At 42.6% G+C, this 22,159-nt stretch overlaps 1 protein-coding gene across 2 annotated transcripts in view; it reads left to right on the forward strand.

The window, feature by feature from the left end:
- SLC13A1 (solute carrier family 13 member 1) overlaps positions 1–22,159 on the forward strand; it is a 309,760-nt gene that overhangs the window by 191,350 nt on the left and 96,251 nt on the right. For both annotated transcript variants that reach the window (XM_086966833.1, XM_086966838.1), the window contains 2 exons: positions 5,117–5,236; positions 19,092–19,190. In XM_086966833.1, coding sequence (XP_086822959.1) covers positions 5,117–5,236; positions 19,092–19,190 — 219 coding nt within the window. The remainder of the gene's footprint in view (positions 1–5,116; positions 5,237–19,091; positions 19,191–22,159) is intronic.

The raw sequence follows: 22,159 nt of genomic DNA on the forward strand, positions 1-22,159 counted from the left end.
CAAAGGTAAATCTGACTTTGTACCGATCATGGCAAAAGATGCAGTAGATGTTTTTCAGGACTGTGTGATTGCAGACATCAAAGATTTGTACAAAAGAACCAACAATCAAAAGAAAAAGAAGTACAATGTGCAACGGGCCAAATACTTTGAACTCATGAAAAAGCTAAAAGACAACCCCAATATTGTAATAAAAACTGCCGATAAAGGGGGTAATATTGTTATTTGGCCAAAATCTGAATACTCTGCTGAGGCATTAAGACAATTACAAGATCTTGCCTGTTATATGAAATCAAATAACAAAGAGTACTCAAAAGCTAATGAGGTTCTGCACAAACTGCTTCTGAAATATTGCAGAGAAGGCCTCATCTCGGCTGATGAATTTAAATTCATGTACAATGAGCATCCCGTACTGCCGTCCCTGTACCTAATTCCAAAGGTCCACAAAGGAACAAAACCAATTCCTGGAAGGCCCATTATCTCCGCCATTAACAGCTGTGGAGAAAATGTGGGACAATATATAGACTTTTTCTTACAGGATTGGGTCCACAAACTTCCAAGTTTTGTTCGTGATACCACTGACTTTTTAGCTAAAATAGAGGATTTGGAATGGCAGAATGATATGTTACTCATCACCCTTGATGTCAAACAATTATACACCAGCATCTCTCATATGGATGGCTTAAATGCAATAACTTACTATCTTGGTCAACGACCTGTTGAAATGTATGAACATAATAAGGTGATTTTAAGTTTGATTGATTGGTGTTTAAACAACAACTATTTTACATTTGGAAAAGAAATCTGGAAACAATTAAGGGGTGTGGCCATGGGGGCCTGTTTCTCCCCCAGCTATGCGTGTTTACACGTTGGCTGGTGGGAGGAGCAGGTCCTCCAGGTCTTACACCAGACTTGGGTGCGAGAGAAGATTGTAAAATATCTTAGATATATCGATGACATATTTATTGTTTGGCAAGGGGATGAAGAAGAAGCACAATTATTTATTGCTGAAATCAATAACAATCCCCACAATCTAAGATTTACCTCTAACATCGGTGCCAGGCAAGCAGAATTTTTAGATGTCAAGATATATGTAGATGACAACAATCGCATCCAGACTACTTTACATAGAAAAGCCACGGCAGGCAACACCACACTTCATGCCTCAAGCCTACATCCAAAGCATACTATCCACAGCATACCTTACGGAGAAATCCTAAGGCTAAAAAGAATCTGTAGTACTGCTGAGGATTTTAAAGGATGCACTGACGAATTGAGAGTATGGATGAGGGCCCGTGGCTATTCTTACCAGATTTTCGACCAGGCTCTAGCAAAGGCTGAGAAATTGTCTAGAGCAAGTTTACTGGTTAACAAAAATAGTATGTCCACCAATGAGAGTGAAACAGATGATATAGAGTGTCCAAGATTTATCACAGACTATAGTAGCCAGGAAACTAAAATCAGACAGATTATAAACAAACACTGTTCTACTATTCAAACTGACCCTGTTTTGGGATGTATGCTACCTGATAAACCCCTGGTCACGTTCAGGCGGGCACAAAACATGGGCGCAATTCTTAATCAAAGTAGCCCTGAATTGCAACAAAAGCCCAACTGGTTAAAATCAGCAGGTTTTCGAAAGTGTACTTCTTGCAGAGCGTGCAAGTTCGGAATCAATAAGACCCACTACAGAACACCTTTTTCTGCTGCTGATATTCCGATCAAGGGTAGCCATACCTGTAAAACTGAATATGCTGTGTACGTCCTGACGTGCACTTGTGGCCTTAACTATATTGGCAGTACAAAACAGCAAGTGCACGTCAGGATACTGCAGCATTTCAGAGCTATCCTTCATAGCGACCAGGCATATCCGGTGGCTCGCCATTTTGAGAGTACACATAATAAAGATCTTAATTGTCTCTCTTACTATGTAATAGCTTCTGTCCCAAAACCTAGAAGAGGAGGCAACAGGGAGCTCAAGTTAAGGCGATTAGAGTCGAGTTTGATCCTTGAATTCGACAGCAAATGGCCGAATGGCCTTAACAATACCGAGGATCTACGCCACTTTTTATAATCACTCGCTCTAAAACATCTGCCAAATGCAACTATTATAATTAATTTAGGCTTCCTGTTAGCACCTTTACAGCCCCCTAGATAAGTCAGGATCCCTGTGATCTAGGGTGGCCATCTGTTTTCACTGTTTCACCTTGTAAACATCTTGTTCATATATGTAATCCAAGTGGCTGGTCAAGTTCCTTGTCAGCCACTTTCCTATATATTGCTCTACTTCTTCTTAATGTATATATTTTTTCACTGGGTTTTAGGTATTTATTCAAGTACCTTAGATGTGAGAACTGGTTTTAACACTTATTTATATATGTGGTGTCTTTTTCTATATCTTTTAAGATGATGATATATTTATACTGGTATTAATAGGTTTTATGTATGATTTTACTCAGACTAAGAATAAGGAGATACATTTATATTTCATGTATGTCTAAATTAGCATACATGTACCACGTACACAGATTTTTATCATCATAAGCTCTCAGCACTTTGTTTCCCTCTTCTTTTGGTTCATTTTCCCTCTATTGGCATTTATGCACTTTTTTATCTCCATGAATTGCAGACTGCGATTCAATGACACATTAGGATTAGCACTTTCACCATTTGTCCCGTTCCCCTATCATTTGAAGGTCGCGATATTTTGCACAATTTTTAACATAATTTGTATAAATAGAAAAAACTGATGTCAATTTACTTGTTCCATATAAACTGCATATTTTTGCACATTTGCTACAATTGCACAGGTCTTTGTTAAGATTTGCACAGGGATTTATCCCATAAGTTTCCATCATCATTGCGTAATTTTGCACATTTGTTATTGCTTGTATAGGCATTAGCTATAATTTGCACAGGGATTTATCCCAAACCAATAAGGAAAGTGAATTATACATGTTTACAATGTCTCGGTGGTTATTGCGTAATCTTGCACATAGGCCAGTGCCTGTTTTGGGATTTATCCCAGAAAAGTTAAAATAATTCATGCAATTTTTACATTTAGAAAAAAATGTGAACAATTAACCAACAGCAAATATAATTTATTTATATCATATTGCCATTGCACTGTCATATCGTAATTTAAATTATGTATAAACTCTTTTGTTTGTTGTTTGAGAGAGAAATGGCGGGGAGGCGGGCTTGCACTGCATTATAAAAATAAAAAAATTACGTTGAATCGATGCATGTGAACAAGGGCTTTGGAAGCCCGAAACGCGTCTTGCCCTCGCTGTTTTCAACCCTTGAACAATAAACCATCTGTGTATCCAGTACGTGGTCCGTCTCCTTATTGCCTGGAGGGCTCTGATTCTCACAAGAACCAGTAGTGGCTGTATTTGGAGTTTGCGCCGATATATATATATATATATATATATATATATATATATATATACACACATACATATAGACACACATACCAAAGGTTAAAGTGATGTCGTAGTTAGGTGAATATGTCAATGACAACATTAACGGTTTTAAAATGTTTAGCAACTATACTCCACTTTGGGTGATAACACATTCCCTGTTGTGAATACAAAAAACTGTTTGTAGGGTAGTAGGCAGTGGCAACTTTCAAACAAACTTTAAAAATAAAATAAACTTTTCCTTTGATACACAGTTCTGTTTCCATAAAGGAAAACTAGCTATAGTTTAAAAAAGGTGAAATTATTATGATTCACTTACAGACATTGTGGGCTGCATCTAATCTTATTGACCCATCTATTGAACATTGATGAAGTAGGTTGGAATGTGAACCACTACAATTCAGAATATTGTGAACCGACCTTTTAGTATATAGGTAGGCTCGCAAAATTCTTTTCTATTTGTAAAAAGGCAGTGGCAGTTTGAGACCACTGATTGCGAATTAAAATTGTATGCATCAGGCCCCTGATTATTCTGACAATATGCCCAAAGAGGTGCCTCATAGGATCTAGGAATATGCGACTTGCAACTCTAACCCCTTCGCTGTGGGGGGGAGGGGACCACGCGTGGCGCCGCTGTGCTGGTGACGAGCTCAGCTCGTCATGAAGTGCAGCGGAGCTGCCCTCATGACAAGCTCAGCTCGTCACGGCCGCACCCGTTTTTGGAACGTTCAGCACAGCGGGGAAATTAGCCCCGCGTCCGAACGTTCCAACGGCCGTGACGAGCTGAGCTCGTCAGCAGCACCCATGAGGTTATGTACCATCTCCATTCAGCCATTTAATGTTTTATATTCATTTCCAAGTTAAACTCCTGCAGTGAGGCAGAAAGATGTACAACTGAGAGTATTCTTAGGGTCTGATTTAAGGGGAATCCCACTCATAGACATTTTTAAGTAGTCGCATGGCCTCCCGTGTAGCACTTGCTTCTCACCGCAGGCTTCGTGCTGGAGATGATGCAGAGCTAGCCGTTTTAGTTCATATACTGCCTGCTGTTGCCCATTAGATTATTAGGTGATCTATTGTGTGCCATTATTCTTGGGGTTGTTGTTATTTGCATCTTTTCGAAGTTACTCCAAAGCTGACAATGAGGGAGTGCCCTCTGAAGTTAGCGCTGGCGCAGTAAGTGCGTGAGCACAGTCAGTATTACAGAAGGGGATGCACAAGGTTCTGCGGGCCCTTCTGTAATACAAAAGTGCCCTATGGGCACACTTAGCAGGTGCAAACACCCATTGAGCCCCCTGGGCACTTCTGTAATACAGCCCCTGTTAGTGTGGATGGTGGATTAGCTGAGTGCCTCTCTCCAAACTGTAGGCATCCCTCATGTATTGAGAACTTTGTTAGGATAGGGTAGCAGTCGTAGAAGTAAATATTATCGATACATTACACTCTCTTTCACAGACAGGTTCAGGGGCTAAGGTGAAATGGATGGTCAGTCATATTAGCAATATGCACTGCATATTCCTTTGCAAACATTTGTGTGATCAAGTATGAATAGACTATATCATCACATTGTACAATTGTACAATGTTGCTTTTTCATGTCGGAGAATTTAAACTTTATTTATCAAAATGGACAAAATGCATTCTTTGAATGTTTCTACGCCTATTATATCTTAGAAGAATCTTGCGTTTTGTTTATAGGCGCTATCCAGAAAGCAACAGCATCAACTTTGGTACCTGGTTTCTACTCTGCATCCCCATCACTGTCCTTCTGCTGGTGCTGTCCTGGCTCTTGCTCCTATGGCTATTCATTGGCTTAAAGTAAGTACACAGTTTGTTGGACAGATAAAAGGGAATTGGCTTTAGTTTTCGGGACAATCACATGCCTTGAATTATAGCATCACTGGAAAATGTGTCATATGTACTATTATTCGCTTGTACTGTAGAATTATTTTTGGATTATTTAGATAGATTTCGTTTTTACAACCAAACAATTCTGGGTGCTGTGAACTTTATTAAAAATGTATGTTACTTATGATTTTCGAACAACTTTAACATGTGCAAAATCATATTTAACAAGAAGGAAGTGTGGTGGAGCTAAGACGAGAACAACTGCTCTCTAAGAGGTTTAATTTACATTGGAGAAGTGTGGCTCAATGGTTAGAGCGGCAGACCCTAATGCAGAGGTCTAGCCCGGGACCAGGGTTCAATTCCCTGCCTCGGCGGGACTTGGGCTCAAAAATTCCACGGACCTGATAATTCTCGCCTTGGTGCCTATTTCAATCATGGAGTCCCACTCTGCAACTCTGGGCAATAGCTTGCTTAATCCCCACAACGCTAAGGATGCCTGGCCTCCACCTTGGGGGTGCCCAGGAGTGGACGCCTCACAGGGAAAGCCAGGATGGGTTCCACAGCGGTATTCGTACAAGCGCCTTGAGACCCTTGCGGGTGAGTAGTGTGCTACACAAGTATCAATTTACAATTTACATTTGAAGGCATGATAAAACAAAGATGCCTGTCACTAAGAATATTATTCAAGTAGCCTCTGCAAATGGCCCTCAGAGATCATCTTGCCCTGCTTGCCATTTACATATGAATGCAGTTTCTATCAACATTGCTTAATCTGTGAAAAAAACTAAATGAGATTTTTCAGACGAACCCGCCGCAGGTGCTGTGGAATGCAGTTTACCCAAGGCCAATGCTTCCTGTCTTCGTTCCACCTCATGCCATTCTCCCCCAACCTATATTTTCTGTCACTTCATTATCTGACTTGCAGCTTATACTACATTCCTGCTAGCTCCCTGTGTCACTGTTTTCTTCACTTTCAACTTCCTCCATATTTTTCTCTTTTCTGCAATTCATTCCTTTGCTTTGGTTCAAAGTAAGATTATGAAAAAATAAGTCCTAGTCCTTAGCAAGCTTTGCAAAAAACAAAAAGTCTGCCTTTTACCAGCTGGTGAACAGGTTCATTTTTTTTTTAATTGCAAGCATATGTAACGCAAGTTTTTCAAAAGGGAAAAAACACTCCTGCCTACATAAACACCACAGAGCATCTTTGTAAGTAGGTCTCCTTACAAGAAGGCTGTTGGGTTGGGCAGTGGCTGGCTTTTTGTGGTGCTCTGAATAGACTAGGTTCTAATCTGTGCAAATACTATTCTTCAACAACGAGCATGACAAAAAAGAGATGACGTTTGACATTTGTGTTTAAGAAATTAATTTCCAATCCAGGACCATTGATGCAAATCAAGCGTCTTCAGATCTGTCTCTAAATACACCAAAGAACACCGGCGTGTACCAAGGGTGTGTTGCTATCACTGCAACAATGGCATAGTGCGCTCTCAACATGCAAGTCGTTGCTCCCCACTGAAACAACTCCCAATGACATAGACAACTGAGATTAGTGTGGTTTAACCAAGGGCGAAGATTTTAATCACATCTTCATGTGATATCGTTGGAAAATGACACCATAGTTAAGCAGAAATCATTGTCATGAGAATACAGGATGTAAGAGCAGCAGAAGACATAAATATTATTGTTATGAGAATCCAGTACGTAACATCAGCAAACCAGCTCACAGTTTGCGCAAGCAAGACAACATTTATCTCCATATTCCATAATAGCGCAACTCTTCAGAATGCGAAAGGTCCAGCTGGATACTTTCCTAATCCATCGCCCACATCCTCAACTAAGGGCATTCGGGGCATACCTTACTGGCAACGTCCCCTCGATCACTCAGAGCGATGGACAATATCTGCAATTGCATACCAACACATACTCCAGGGCACCCCATAGTGCTTCTGACCTGATGGAGCCCGTGTCACCAGGCAAATCCCCCAGAATGTTAAACTCCAGGCCTCCTAGGGTAGGGCAGAAAGGTCCAGTGTACCAGCAGGTCAGTCCCCCTTCCTTTCTGCCCAGTGCCCACACAAATCAACACCATTCCAGGGTGTAGGTTCAGTAAATCAGTCTAAAATTTTGGGTAGGCGTCTTTTTCTGCTACAAGAATTTTCGCCAATTCTGCCTCTTTCAAGGGTGTTTGGGTGAGTGTTTGATGTGGTATGTTGAACCCTGGTTCTCAGCAGAGAGAACAAGCATTTGCAATGCAATAGGTCTCGCATTAGGAAAGTTTGAGCTATTGGTATTGTAAATGACAATTTTTTTATTTATGTGTTGGTTATGAAAATAGCGAAATTAATAGCTTTGTCATTTACAATGCCAATACTTTTCCCTTTCGCAAATGTGACACCTATAGCCTTTGTAATGCAATATGTGTTGTATTTACGTGACTTAGATGTATTGATATTACAAATAACAATTGCTTTTAATTTTTTAAATAATTATTACTTAAATAAAAGTTATTGTAATTTATAATGGCAATAGCTTAAACTTTTGTAAATAACTTTTGTGAAGATTATGTTCAGTGTATTTTATTGTGACGAAAATTCAAGAACAGAAGTGAAATATTAACATCTTTTTGTGACATTTCGAATAAAGCTTGAAACATTGAGAGAATATATTTGCAGCAGTTGTTGTTGAATGGTTGCAGAGATTGATGCTGTGGTGGCACTGAGTGATGTTGTGGATGCGACGAGTGATGCTGTGGCGTTCAGTGATGCTGTGGTAGTGCATAGTGATGTTGTGGTGCCCCTGAGTGATGATGTGGTGGTGCTGAGTGATGCTGTGGGGATGCAATAGAGTGTAATTATGTGGCATGTAACTATGTGGCAATGAGTGGTATTTGGAGTGTAGGTTGCATTGAGTGCAGTGTAATTATGTGGCGTGTAATTATGTGGCACTGAGTGGTATTTGGAGTGTATGTTGCGTCAAGCGCAGTGTAAATATGTAGCATATACTTATGTGGCACTGAGTGGTATTTGGAGTGTATGTTGCATTGAGTTCAGTGTCATTATGTGTCGGGTAATTATGTGGCACTGAGTGGTATTTGGAGTGTATGTTACGTTGAGTGCAGTGTAATTATGTAGCATATAATTATGTGGCACTGAGTGGAATTGTGTGGAGTGTATGTTGCATTGAGTGCAGCGTAATTATGTGGCGTGTAACTATGTGGCACTGAGTGGTAATCGTAGTGTATGTTGCATTGAGGGCAGTGTAATTATGTGGCATGTAACTATGTGGCACTGAGTGGTATTTGGAGTGTATGTTAAATTGAGTGCAATGTTATTATGTGGTGTGTAATTATGTGGCACTGAGTGGTATTTGGAGTGTATGTTGCATTGAGTGCAATGTAATTATGTGGCGTGTAACTATGTGGCACTGAGTAGTATTTGGAGTGAATGTTGCATGGAGTGCAATGTAATTATGCGGCGTGTAATTATGTGTCACTGAATGGTATTGTTTGGAGTGTATTTTGTATTCAGTAGAGTGTAATTGTGTGGAGTCTAATTATGTGGCACTGAGTGGTATTGTTTGTAGTGTATGTTGCATTGAGTGCATTGTAATTATGTAGCATACAATTTTGGGGCACTGAGTGGAATTGTGTGGAGTGTATGTTGCATTGAGTGCAGCGTAATTATGTGGCGTGTAACTATGTGGCACTGAGTGGTATTGTTTGGAGTGTATGATGCATTGTAATCATGTAGCATATAATTATGTGGCACTGAGTGGTATTGTGTTTAGTGTGTTGGTTAACTCACAGTTATCCAAATATCTTGAGGACAACTTGCTTCTGGACCCTACCCAAACCGGCTTCAGATCCAACAATAGCACCGAGGCCACGCTGCTGGCAGTGTCGGACAGCGTCAGATGCATCACTGACCAAGGGGGTTCGGTGGCTCTGATACTGTTAGACCTGTCGGCAGCGTTCGACACTGTTTCACACAAATGCCTACTGAACATCCTCCGGTGCAAAGGTATACAAGGCACAGCGTTGCAATGGATCGAATCCTTCCTGTGCAACCGCACCCAGGCAGTGCACATGGGCCAATTCCATTCTGAACCCCGCCCCATCAGTTGCGGAGTCCCACAAGGGGCTTCCCTAAGCCCCACTCTCTTCAATGCCTATGTATCATCTCTGGCCGACATCGGGAGAAAGTGGGGCATCGGCATTTGCTCATATGCCGACGACACGCAGCTGATGGTGACCTTGGATGAAAGATCGGAGAAACTAGAAACAACTAAAAATAAACTCCACAGCTGCCTCTCCGAAATGGCCGACTGGATGCGTAATCACTGTCTTAAGCTCAACGCCGGAAAATCCGAAATTCTACTGTTCGGAGGAGCTAAACTATCATGGAATGATTCTTGGTGGCCACCGGCTCTGGGGACAGCCCCCGCCCCGAAACAACACGCCAGGAATCTGGGTGTCATGATGGATGACGCACTATCCATGAAGGACCACGTACGCACACTTTGGGGTAAGGGATTTGCAATCCTGAAACTCCTCGCTAAGATCTTCAAATGGATCCCACTGGACTGTCGTCGCACAATCACACAGGCCCTCCTAGTTAGCCGCCTGGATTACGGCAATGCTCTATTCGAAGGAATGAACGAGCAGTTGTTCTCTCGCCTCCAGGTCCTGCAAAACCAGGCTGCCAAGCTGGTATGTAACAAAGGCAAAAGGGACTCAGCATCGGCATGCTTAAAACAACTCCACTGGCTGCCGATGCGCCAGCGCGCCACATTCAAACTACTCTGTCATGCGCACAAAACCCTCCATAAAACAGGCCCTACTATCCTGCAAGGGAAAATTGAATTTTACATTCCAAACCGAAACTTAAGATCCACTAATTCAGCCCTAGCAAAACCCAGGCGTATCTACAAAACAAGAACAGGAGGACGAGCCTTCTCGCATTTGGCGGCCAAACGCTGGAATGAACTACCGGCGGATCTGAGACACACCACGAACCTCCTTGTATTCAGGCAAAAACTCAAAACTCATCTCTTCCCCAAATAATAAACCCCCGGTCCAAACCTCAGCAGCCCTTTCTCATTAAGCGCCTTGATATCCCTTGGGATGAATGCTGCGCTCTACAAATACCTCAAATAAATAAATAAAAGTAGAGTGTAATTATGTGGTGTGTAATTATGTGGCACTGATTGGTATTTGGAGTGCATATTGCATTGAGCGCAGTGTAATTATGTAGCATATAATTATGTGGCACTGAGTGGTATTGTGTGGAGTGTATGCTGTATTCAGTAGAGTGTAATTGTGTGGCATGTAATTATGTGCCACTGAATGGTATTGTTTGGAGTGTATGTCGCATTGAGTGCAGTGTAAATATGTGGCGTGTAATTATGTGGTAATGAGTGGTATTTGGAGTGTATGTTGCATTGAGTGCAGTGTTATTATGTAGTGTGTAATTATGTGGCACTGAGTGGTATTTGGAGTGTATGTTGCATTGAGTGCAGTGTCATTATGTGAAGAGTAATTATGTGGCACTGAGTGGTATTTGGAATGTATGTTGCATTGAGTGCAGTGTAATTATGTGGCATGTAATTATGTGGCACTGAGTGGTATTTGGAGTGCATGTCGCATTGAGTGCAGTGTAAATATGTGGCATGTATCAATGTGGCACTAAGTGGTATTTGGAGTGTATGTCGCATTGAGTGCAGTGTAATTATGTCGTGTGTAATAATGTGGCACTGAGTGGTATTTGGAGTGTATGTTGCGTTGAGCGCAGTGTAAATATGTAGCATATAATTATGTGGAACTGAGTGGTATTGTCTGCAGTGTATGTTGTATTCAGTAGAGTGTAATTATGTGGCGTGTAATTATGTGGCACTGAGTGGTATTTGGAGTGTATGTTGCGTCAAGCGCAGTGTAAATATGTAGCATATACTTATGTGGCACTGAGTGGTATTTGGAGTGTATGTTGCATTGAGTTCAGTGTCATTATGTGTCGGGTAATTATGTGGCACTGAGTGGTATTTGGAGTGTATGTTACGTTGAGTGCAGTGTAATTATGTAGCATATAATTATGTGGCACTGAGTGGAATTGTGTGGAGTGTATGTTGCATTGAGTGCAGCGTAATTATGTGGCGTGTAACTATGTGGCACTGAGTGGTAATCGTAGTGTATGTTGCATTGAGGGCAGTGTAATTATGTGGCATGTAACTATGTGGCACTGAGTGGTATTTGGAGTGTATGTTGCATGGAGTGCAATGTTATTATGTGGTGTGTAATTATGTGGCACTGAGTGGTATTTGGAGTGTATGTTGCATTGAGTGCAATGTAATTATGTGGCGTGTAACTATGTGGCACTGAGTAGTATTTGGAGTGAATGTTGCATGGAGTGCAATGTAATTATGCGGCGTGTAATTATGTGTCACTGAATGGTATTGTTTGGAGTGTATTTTGTATTCAGTAGAGTGTAATTGTGTGGAGTCTAATTATGTGGCACTGAGTGGTATTGTTTGTAGTGTATGTTGCATTGAGTGCATTGTAATTATGTAGCATACAATTTTGGGGCACTGAGTGGAATTGTGTGGAGTGTATGTTGCATTGAGTGCAGCGTAATTATGTGGCGTGTAACTATGTGGCACTGAGTGGTATTGTTTGGAGTGTATGATGCATTGTAATCATGTAGCATATAATTATGTGGCACTGAGTGGTATTGTGTTTAGTGTGTGTTGCATTCAGTAGAGTGTAATTATGTGGTGTGTAATTATGTGGCACTGATTGGTATTTGGAGTGCATATTGCATTGAGCGCAGTGTAATTATGTAGCATATAATTATGTGGCACTGAGTGGTATTGTGTGGAGTGTATGCTGTATTCAGTAGAGTGTAATTGTGTGGCATGTAATTATGTGCCACTGAATGGTATTGTTTGGAGTGTATGTCGCATTGAGTGCAGTGTAAATATGTGGCGTGTAATTATGTGGTAATGAGTGGTATTTGGAGTGTATGTTGCATTGAGTGCAGTGTTATTATGTAGTGTGTAATTATGTGGCACTGAGTGGTATTTGGAGTGTATGTTGCATTGAGTGCAGTGTCATTATGTGAAGAGTAATTATGTGGCACTGAGTGGTATTTGGAATGTATGTTGCATTGAGTGCAGTGTAATTATGTGGCATGTAATTATGTGGCACTGAGTGGTATTTGGAGTGCATGTCGCATTGAGTGCAGTGTAAATATGTGGCATGTATCAATGTGGCACTAAGTGGTATTTGGAGTGTATGTCGCATTGAGTGCAGTGTAATTATGTCGTGTGTAATAATGTGGCACTGAGTGGTATTTGGAGTGTATGTTGCGTTGAGCGCAGTGTAAATATGTAGCATATAATTATGTGGAACTGAGTGGTATTGTCTGCAGTGTATGTTGTATTCAGTAGAGTGTAATTATGTGGCGTGTAATTATGTGGCACTGAGTGGTATTTGGAGTGTATGTTGCGTCAAGCGCAGTGTAAATATGTAGCATATACTTATGTGGCACTGAGTGGTATTTGGAGTGTATGTTGCATTGAGTTCAGTGTCATTATGTGTCGGGTAATTATGTGGCACTGAGTGGTATTTGGAGTGTATGTTACGTTGAGTGCAGTGTAATTATGTAGCATATAATTATGTGGCACTGAGTGGAATTGTGTGGAGTGTATGTTGCATTGAGTGCAGCGTAATTATGTGGCGTGTAACTATGTGGCACTGAGTGGTAATCGTAGTGTATGTTGCATTGAGGGCAGTGTAATTATGTGGCATGTAACTATGTGGCACTGAGTGGTATTTGGAGTGTATGTTGCATGGAGTGCAATGTTATTATGTGGTGTGTAATTATGTGGCACTGAGTGGTATTTGGAGTGTATGTTGCATTGAGTGCAATGTAATTATGTGGCGTGTAACTATGTGGCACTGAGTAGTATTTGGAGTGAATGTTGCATGGAGTGCAATGTAATTATGCGGCGTGTAATTATGTGTCACTGAATGGTATTGTTTGGAGTGTATTTTGTATTCAGTAGAGTGTAATTGTGTGGAGTCTAATTATGTGGCACTGAGTGGTATTGTTTGTAGTGTATGTTGCATTGAGTGCATTGTAATTATGTAGCATACAATTTTGGGGCACTGAGTGGAATTGTGTGGAGTGTATGTTGCATTGAGTGCAGCGTAATTATGTGGCGTGTAACTATGTGGCACTGAGTGGTATTGTTTGGAGTGTATGATGCATTGTAATCATGTAGCATATAATTATGTGGCACTGAGTGGTATTGTGTTTAGTGTGTGTTGCATTCAGTAGAGTGTAATTATGTGGTGTGTAATTATGTGGCACTGATTGGTATTTGGAGTGCATATTGCATTGAGCGCAGTGTAATTATGTAGCATATAATTATGTGGCACTGAGTGGTATTGTGTGGAGTGTATGCTGTATTCAGTAGAGTGTAATTGTGTGGCATGTAATTATGTGCCACTGAATGGTATTGTTTGGAGTGTATGTCGCATTGAGTGCAGTGTAAATATGTGGCGTGTAATTATGTGGTAATGAGTGGTATTTGGAGTGTATGTTGCATTGAGTGCAGTGTTATTATGTAGTGTGTAATTATGTGGCACTGAGTGGTATTTGGAGTGTATGTTGCATTGAGTGCAGTGTCATTATGTGAAGGGTAATTATGTGGCACTGAGTGGTATTTGGAATGTATGTTGCATTGAGTGCAGTGTAATTATGTGGCATGTAATTATGTAAAAACAACAAGTGATGGACTGAATGTGGATCAATGTCACACACTCCCCCAGTCAAAAGATCTGGGCCCAAATCCATCGTTTTTTTGCACTCCACACCACCCTGGGTTAGACAATGGCGATATGCAAATCAGCTCTGACCCTGTTGCCCCATGGGAACAGTCCAGTCCGAACTACAAAAGCCATGTCCTTCCCAGAACGGAATCAAGCATCCGAGGACCGGACCGGTTTCGAGGTAGCACCTCTCATCAGCCCGGCTAGCTTGACTCCAAGTGGTGTGGAGTGCCTGGGACCCACGTCTGGGCATCCCCAGCGCACTTAGGGCGGCAATTGCAAAAACAACAAGTGATGGACTGAATGTGGATCAATGTCACACACTCCCCCAGTCAAAAGATCTGGGCCCAAATCCATCGTTTTTTTGCACTCCACACCACCCTGGGTTAGACAATGGCGATATGCAAATCAGCTCTGACCCTGTTGCCCCATGGGAACAGTCCAGTCCGAACTACAAAAGCCATGTCCTTCCCAGAACGGAATCAAGCATCCGAGGACCGGACCGGTTTCGAGGTAGCACCTCTCATCAGCCCGGCTAGCTTGACTCCAAGTGGTGTGGAGTGCCTGGGACCCACGTCTGGGCATCCCCAGCGCACTTAGGGCGGCAATTGCAAAAACAACAAGTGATGGACTGAATGTGGATCAATGTCACACACTCCCCCAGTCAAAAGATCTGGGCCCAAATCCATCGTTTTTGTAATTATGTGGCACTGAGTGGTATTTGGAGTGCATATCGCATTGAGTGCAGTGTAAATATGTGGCATGTATCAATGTGGCACTAAGTGGTATTTGGAGTGTATGTCGCATTGAGTGCAGTGTAATTATGTCGTGTGTAATAATGTGGCACTGAGTGGTATTTGGAGTGTATGTTGCGTTGAGCGCAGTGTAAATATGTAGCATATAATTATGTGGAACTGAGTGGTATTGTCTGCAGTGTATGTTGTATTCAGTAGAGTGTAATTATGTGGCGTGTAATTATGTGGCACTGAGTGGTATTGTGTGGAGTGTATGGTGCATTGGTGCAGTGTAATTATGTGGCATGTAATTATGTGGTACTGAGTGGTATTGTGTGGAGTGTGTGTTTCATTCAATAGAGTGTAATTATGTGGCGTGTAATTATGTGGCACTGAGTGGTATTTGGAGTGTATGTTGCATTGAGTGCAGTGTAATTATGTGGCGTGTAATTATGCGGCACTGAGTTGTATTTGCAGTGTATGTTGCATTGAGTGCAGTGTAATTATGTGTAGGGCTCCCGGTTTTATGGTATTTATTTTTTTGACTTTTCCGTCTGTATTTATCCATGTTTATTTTTTGCTAGTGTTATCTGTATTTATCCATATTTATTTGGGGTTTAGTTAAAAAATTTAGCTGAAACTAGTATATTTCCACATGTATTTAACCAATTAATGTTCACTCATGCTAAAATGCCTCAGAGATTTCAATGATATGAAAACACAGAGATGATAAATCAATGCACTTATATGAAAACATATGCATATCAGTAACAACCTTGTGCATAACTACTGCTGTTTAAGCAACTTTACTAAAATTCCTTTTATTCTTTAACACCCTTGCCTGTCAATCCTCACAGCTATACACTTGGCAGCCATGACTGACAGAATTTAGAATCACTCAAAAACAAGAACAGAAGTGAAATATTAACATCTTTTTGTGACATTTGTAATAAAGTTTGAGACATTGAGAGAACATATTTGAACCAGTTGTTGTTTAATGGTTGCACAGATTGATATCTGTGGTGCCCCTGAGTGGTGGTGCTGAGTGAGTGCGATAGATAGAGTGAGTGCGATAGATAGATAGAGTGATAGCTAGCTAAATAGATAGAAAGTGCCTATAAATAAACCCATCAAAAACATAAACACCTAATAAACAAAAAATGCCTGATTATTGAAAAGGAATAGACCAAGATATTAGATTTGTGCAAATACAATAAATAGAAGCAAGACAGTGAAGGGACAGGAGAGAGTGAGACGGAAATAGAGGAAGAGTGGAGAGGCCAAGACAGTGAAGGGCCAGGAAAGAGTGAGACAGAAATAGAGGAAGCGTGGAGAGGCCAAGACAGTGAAGGGGCAGGAGAGAGTGAGACGGAAACTGAGGAAGAGTGGAGAGGCCAAGACAGTAAAGGGGCAGGAGAGAGTGAGACAGAAAAAGAGGAAGCGTGGAGAGGTCAAGACAGTGAAGGGGCAGGATAGAGTGAGACAGAAATAGAGAATGAGTGGAGAGGCCAAGACAGTGAAGGGGCAGGAGAGAGTGAGACAGAAATAGAGGAAGAGTGGAGAGATCAAGACAGTGAAGGGGCAGGAGGGAGTGAGACGGAAACTGAGGAAGAGTGGAGAGGCCAAGACAGTGAAGGGGCATGAGAGAGTGAGATGGAAACAGAGGCAGAGTGGAGAGGCCAAGACAGGGAAGGGGCAGGAGAGAGTGAGACAGAAATAGAGGAAGAGTAGAGAGGCCAAGACTGTGAAGGGGCAGGAGAGAGTGAGACAGAAATGGAGGAAGAGTGGAGAGGCCAAGACAGTGAAGGGGCAGAAGAGAGTGAGGCGGAAACTGAGGAAGAGCGGAGAGTCCAAGACAGTGAAGGGGCAGGAGAGTGTGAGGCGGAAACTGAGGAAGAGTGGAGAGGCCAAGACAGTGAGGGGGCAGGAGAGAGTGAAACAGAAATAGAGGAAGAGTGGAGAGGCCAAGACAGTGAAGGGGCAGGAGAGAGTGAGACGGAAACAGAGAAGGCGTGGAGATGCCAAGACAGGGAAGGGGCAGGAGAGAGTGAGACAGAAATAGAGGAAGCGTAGAGAGGCCAAGACAGTGAAGGGGCAGGAGAGAGTGAGACAGAAATAGAGGAAGAGTGGAGAGGCCAAGACAGTGAAGGGACAGGAGAGAGTGAGACAGAAATAGAGGAAGAGTGGAGAGGTCAAGACAGTGAAGGGACAGGAGAGAGTGAGACAGAAATCGAGGAAGAGTGGAGAGGCCAAGACAGTGAGGGGGCAGGAGAGAGTGAGACAGAAATAGAGGAAGAGTGGAGAGGCCAAGACAGTGAAGGGGCAGGAGAGAGTGAAACGTAAACTGAGGAAGGGTGGAGAGGCCAAGACAGTGAAGGGGCAGGAGAGAGTGAGATGGAAATAGTGGAGAGGCCAAGACAGTGAAGGGGCGGGAGAGAGTGAGAAGGAAACTGAGGAAGAGTGGAGAGGCCAAGACAGTGAAGGGGCAGGAGAGAGTGAGACCGAATTTGAGGAAGAGTGGAGAGGCCAAGACAGTGAAGGGGCAGGAGAGAGTGAAACAGAAATAGAGGAAGAGTGGAGAGGCCAAGACAGTGAAGGGGCAGGAGAGAGTGAGACGGAAACAGAGGAAGAGTGGAGAGGCCAAGACAGGAAAGGGGCAGGCGAGTGTGAGACAGAAATAGAGGAAGAGTGGAGAGGCCAAGACAGTGAAGGGACAGGAGAGAGTGAGACAGAAATAGAGGAAGAGTGGAGAGGCCAAGACAGTGAAAGGGCAGGAAAGAGTGAGACAGAAACAACGGAAGAGTGGAGATGCCAAGACAGTGAAGGGGCAGGAGAGAGTGAGACGGGAATAGAGGAAGAGTGGAGAGGCCAATACAGTGAAGGGGCAGGAGAGAGTGAGACAGAAACAGAGGAAGAGTGGAGAGGCCAAGACAGTGAAGGGGCTGGAGAGATTGAGACAGAAATAGAGGAAGAGTGGAGAGGCCAAGACAGTGAAGGGGCAGAAGAGAGTGAGACAGAAACAGAGGAAGAGTGGAGAGGCCAAGACAGTGAAGGGGCAGGAGAGAGTCAGACGGAAACAAAGGAAGAGTGGAGAGGCCAAGATAGGGAAGGGGCAGGAGAGAGTGAGACAGAAATAGAGGAAGAGTGGAGAGGCCAAGACAGTGAAGCGGTAGGAGAGAGTGAGACAGAAACGAAAGGCACATGGCGAATTGCGAACATATGTGAACATTAACAATGGGAAAATACAACAAAGCAAGGCGAAATTGTGGTGTGCATGGACCTTAGAACAAACTGCAGGAAGAAGCTGCCTCAGCCATGTCTGGAGGATGTAAGAAGGGGTCGACAGAAGGCCATTCCTGGTGAGGCAGCCATTGTTCCAGTGTCGTCCCCTTTACATGGTCAGTAGGAGCAAGTGGGGGGAGGGAGTGGGAGAGGGGTGTGAGATAGATCAAAGCCTTTACTGTGATCAGTGGCCGCAGGCTGCCAGTGGGAGGGCACAAGCACGGCGGGGGAGTCTGGTGCGAGGTGTGGGGGGCGGATGGGAGGGGGAGCAGGCATATGGGGTGTGAGTGAGGCCTGGGGAAGCTTTTACGCTCCATTACACAACATGCATTGTAGGAAATCCGGCTTGTTCAAGAGAGTTTGGTCATATGTAATAGGTATCGAGCATTAAATTGCTCGACCTAAAAAGAGGCCGATCCCTCGCCTCATGGTGCCTTATGTGCTGCAGTTCTGGGCGCCACCTGATGTCATCACAGGCTATCCTCCTTTGAAGAGAAAAGGACAAGGGACTCCCCCACCCTAGCTCCTGCACGGGGAGCGACTAACGGCATCCCACTGCTATTGCCTGTAGCGCCTGGCCAATTTAGCAATAGCGGGGTTGGGCATGGTGGCATCTTAAATATGCATGGGTATAGCAAATGGAATATGCACTTTGCAGTAATTAGAAAAATGGCAGAGAACTTGGCCTTTACGAGAAAGAGAAGTCGACATTTTCTTCGGTGATTATGAAGGGAAGAGAATTGTTATCTGTATCTCTACTCATTGTCTAAACAATCTGCAAGACAAGTGTCACCTATATTTGCCTAATTCACATTGATGCCCCAAATTTACCATTCTGATTCCTGTAAAGACTCGTGTGCTGTTTGGAAGAGTGATATCACTCAGTCTAACGATATTACAACACGAAGTAAAACATACCATTTGAAGTCGAAGATGTAGTTTAGGCGGAAACATTGTTGACCGTGCATATTATGTATTTTAGTTTCAAGGAGATGTTTCGATGTAGGAAGGAGAAGACTGCAAGAGAGAACGCATCAGCGGAAGTGATCAAAGCTGAATACGTGAAACTCGGCTCTATCAGGTAAGACATACAGCGAGGTCTTCATGTTGGTAGGAAATGTCAGGGTAGGAGTAGAAGTACAATTATGGCACCCAGATATGATGCTGAAGCACCAGGTTGCATGATGTATGTCCTTGAGGTAGGTCTGTGTTGGGGGGTGAGGGATGCTCTTAAATAATGGGAGATTTCAATTATTAGCAAGTGAGAATGTATGTATTAGTGTACTACTTTATTCTTCAATCTGTGATATGATATAACAAGATTAGTGTTTTCGAACAGCCAGGCATACACCCGGACTAGTTAGTTGGGACTTTTAAAGCAGTCCTGTTGTATTATAAAACCAATAAAGAATGATTTAAAAAAAAAAGAAAAGGTAAGAAATATCAAACTGCACACATATATCTGGGCAGCTCTGACTTTCAATAGGAAAGGCATTTTTTTGTTTCTTTAATAACTTGTTCCTAATGAGCATGATACCATCTAAAAAAGAGTTCACTTTTTCAGATCCCTAATAGAAGGTTTCAGGCTGATTTGTCAAGTGGGTGCAATAAAAAAGGGTGGGGGGACCTAAAACATCGATTTCCTATGTTAAGTACCATAGGAAACTTTCGTCTATGATTTAATAAAAAAAAAAAGCTGAACGGGTTTACACCAAATTTGGCCGAAAAATGCATTAGAGCTTTACTAGAAAGCATGCTTTTTGTTATTTGCATTTAAAGAGGTGCTCAGGTTGGTCATGAATGGGCTAATATATTTGAAAAGTTAGTGATATCTGTACTTTTGAGTCTCACTGGAGTCCTACAAAACCAAAAATGTTAAAAAATACTCCAATCTCATTGACTTTTCTCCTGTCGGATGATGGGGTCTTGTGGTACCAGGGAATGTACTGTATTCCTTACACTCTAATTTCAGAAAAATGTTGCAGTAGCAATTACAGAACTCAGGGACAGGATCACCGTGTCCTGAAAAATTAAAATAAATTTAGATACAGGGGGCAGGGTAGGGACACCCTTATCCAAGGCACCTGTGGGGACGAGGACAGAGGGATTCCCCCGAGGAATAAAAAAAAAAAACAAATCTGGCAGCAGCTACCACAGTAATCTCATGGAAATGGTCATGGACCTCCAAGAGGTATTCCAGTGGACCCACTGTAGAAACTTCCACGCCATGGTACAGTGATTCTTTGCAAGCTTTCTCAAGCAAGCTTGCACAGTGCTGTGGAACCATGGGGTGATAGGTTTCGTTGCAGGTGCCACAAGAGTATTGCAGCACTGGAAAAAAAAATAGAGAATTGAATGTAGGGGTTGGCCGCATGGGGGGGGTTGGGCATAGGGTCTGGGCGAAGGCTAGGTCTAGCAACAACCCTCTGCTGCACACAACTGAAGTTCATGCACAGCAGAGGTTGGCCTGCATGTGGGGATTTGGGCACATGGTCTGGTTGGCCTTGTCGGCTTGGTTGAAGGGCAGGGCCTGTGGCCAATCCACACAGTGCATGGATGAAGGTTGTGCACAGTAGGAGTTGTCTGCATGCAAAGAGTTTGCTATTGGTTTAATTTAAAATGTGATCTATACAAATGTAAAAAAAAACAAAGGTTAAAATAACATTATAGTTACTGGTGCATGATGTGGGAGCTAGTACCAAAACAGTCAAAATGCCAAACAATAAAAAACCCATAGCAACGTCAAACTATAGAGTAAGAAGTAATAAACAAAATGACACCAAAACAAAAAAAATCCAATAATGTGAACCAGAGATATGAATTTTTAATATTTGAAGCAAAAATAGAGCAAAAATCACTGTCAAAGATAGTCTAAATGATGAGTTGGAATTCTACCCAGAATAATTGCCATTAGTTAGACTATTTGTGAGCATTAGTTCAATCACCTTTTGTATGTTTGGTGTAAAGCCCTAAGTGGTCAAGGTTAGACCCAGATGTGGGATTGTGCTCATTGTGCCACTTGAACCAAGCTGCACTCGACCGAAAAGTACAAAATAGACCAACTTTGGTCTTTAGTTGATTATGTTCCAGTTTGGAGAGGACCTGGCATGGCATTTCAGGCTGGACTGTCCTTATTGGAGCATTGGAGCAGGGCCAAGGCTGATTTGCATATGGCTGTGTCTTAGCTGATGTGGCATGGTGGGCAAACAACAATGGTTTGGCTTTCTACCCTAAGCAGTTGCCAGCAGTTAGACTAGTTGCAAAAATTCTTCTCATCACCTTTTGAGTGTTTGACAGAATAGATGCACACCATTCAAGAGCAACCCTGTATCCAGACACATTCCATGCACATTATACTAGACACGCATGCATACTCACACATTCGAAGCACGCATCCTATTTAGTCTTGCTCTTACCTACATATTTGTTAATGGTACATCTATTTTCTTAACAGGGCCACCAAACATTGATGTTACACATGCTACCATCAGTGTTAATTGGGAGGAGTTCTACACTGTGTGACCATAATATAATTTTGTCTTCAGGGCCAGCTTTAGGGCAGTGTGATCGGTGTGTCCGCCCTGGGCGCTCACCTGGAAGGAGGACACCAACCTTGGGGAGGGGCGCTGTGTTTAGCAGTAACTTATGATTTAAAGCACCTACTTCAGAGTTCCTTGTGCATCAAGCTTTCAGGCAGCAATACAAATGTCAAGATAAGTCTTGTGAATAATGTTCCTGCTAGAGAGAGAGATCAGAGTGTTGGTTCATGGCAGTCTTACACCTTATACTACCTTGAGAAGAAGCATTTTGCAAAAATAAAAGTAACATAAAGTAACATAGAGGGTTAGTACGCCTGCTGCAACAAACAGATCTGTACTTTAAGTGGATAGCTGAGTGGATTAGTAATGCCAGGCTTTACCAGCGCTTTTAAACAAATGAAATACATGTGAGAGACTGGCTATGGAGAGATGAGGGCCACTTTTGCAGGGTGGTACTGGGGGAATCAGAGGAGGAGGTCATGGCGGAGTACCAAAAAAGATTGTCACACCA

This window comes from Lissotriton vulgaris, chromosome 1_1 (assembly GCF_964263255.1).
Source record: "Lissotriton vulgaris chromosome 1_1, aLisVul1.2, whole genome shotgun sequence".
In the NCBI taxonomy this organism is placed as follows: domain Eukaryota; kingdom Metazoa; phylum Chordata; class Amphibia; order Caudata; family Salamandridae; genus Lissotriton; species Lissotriton vulgaris.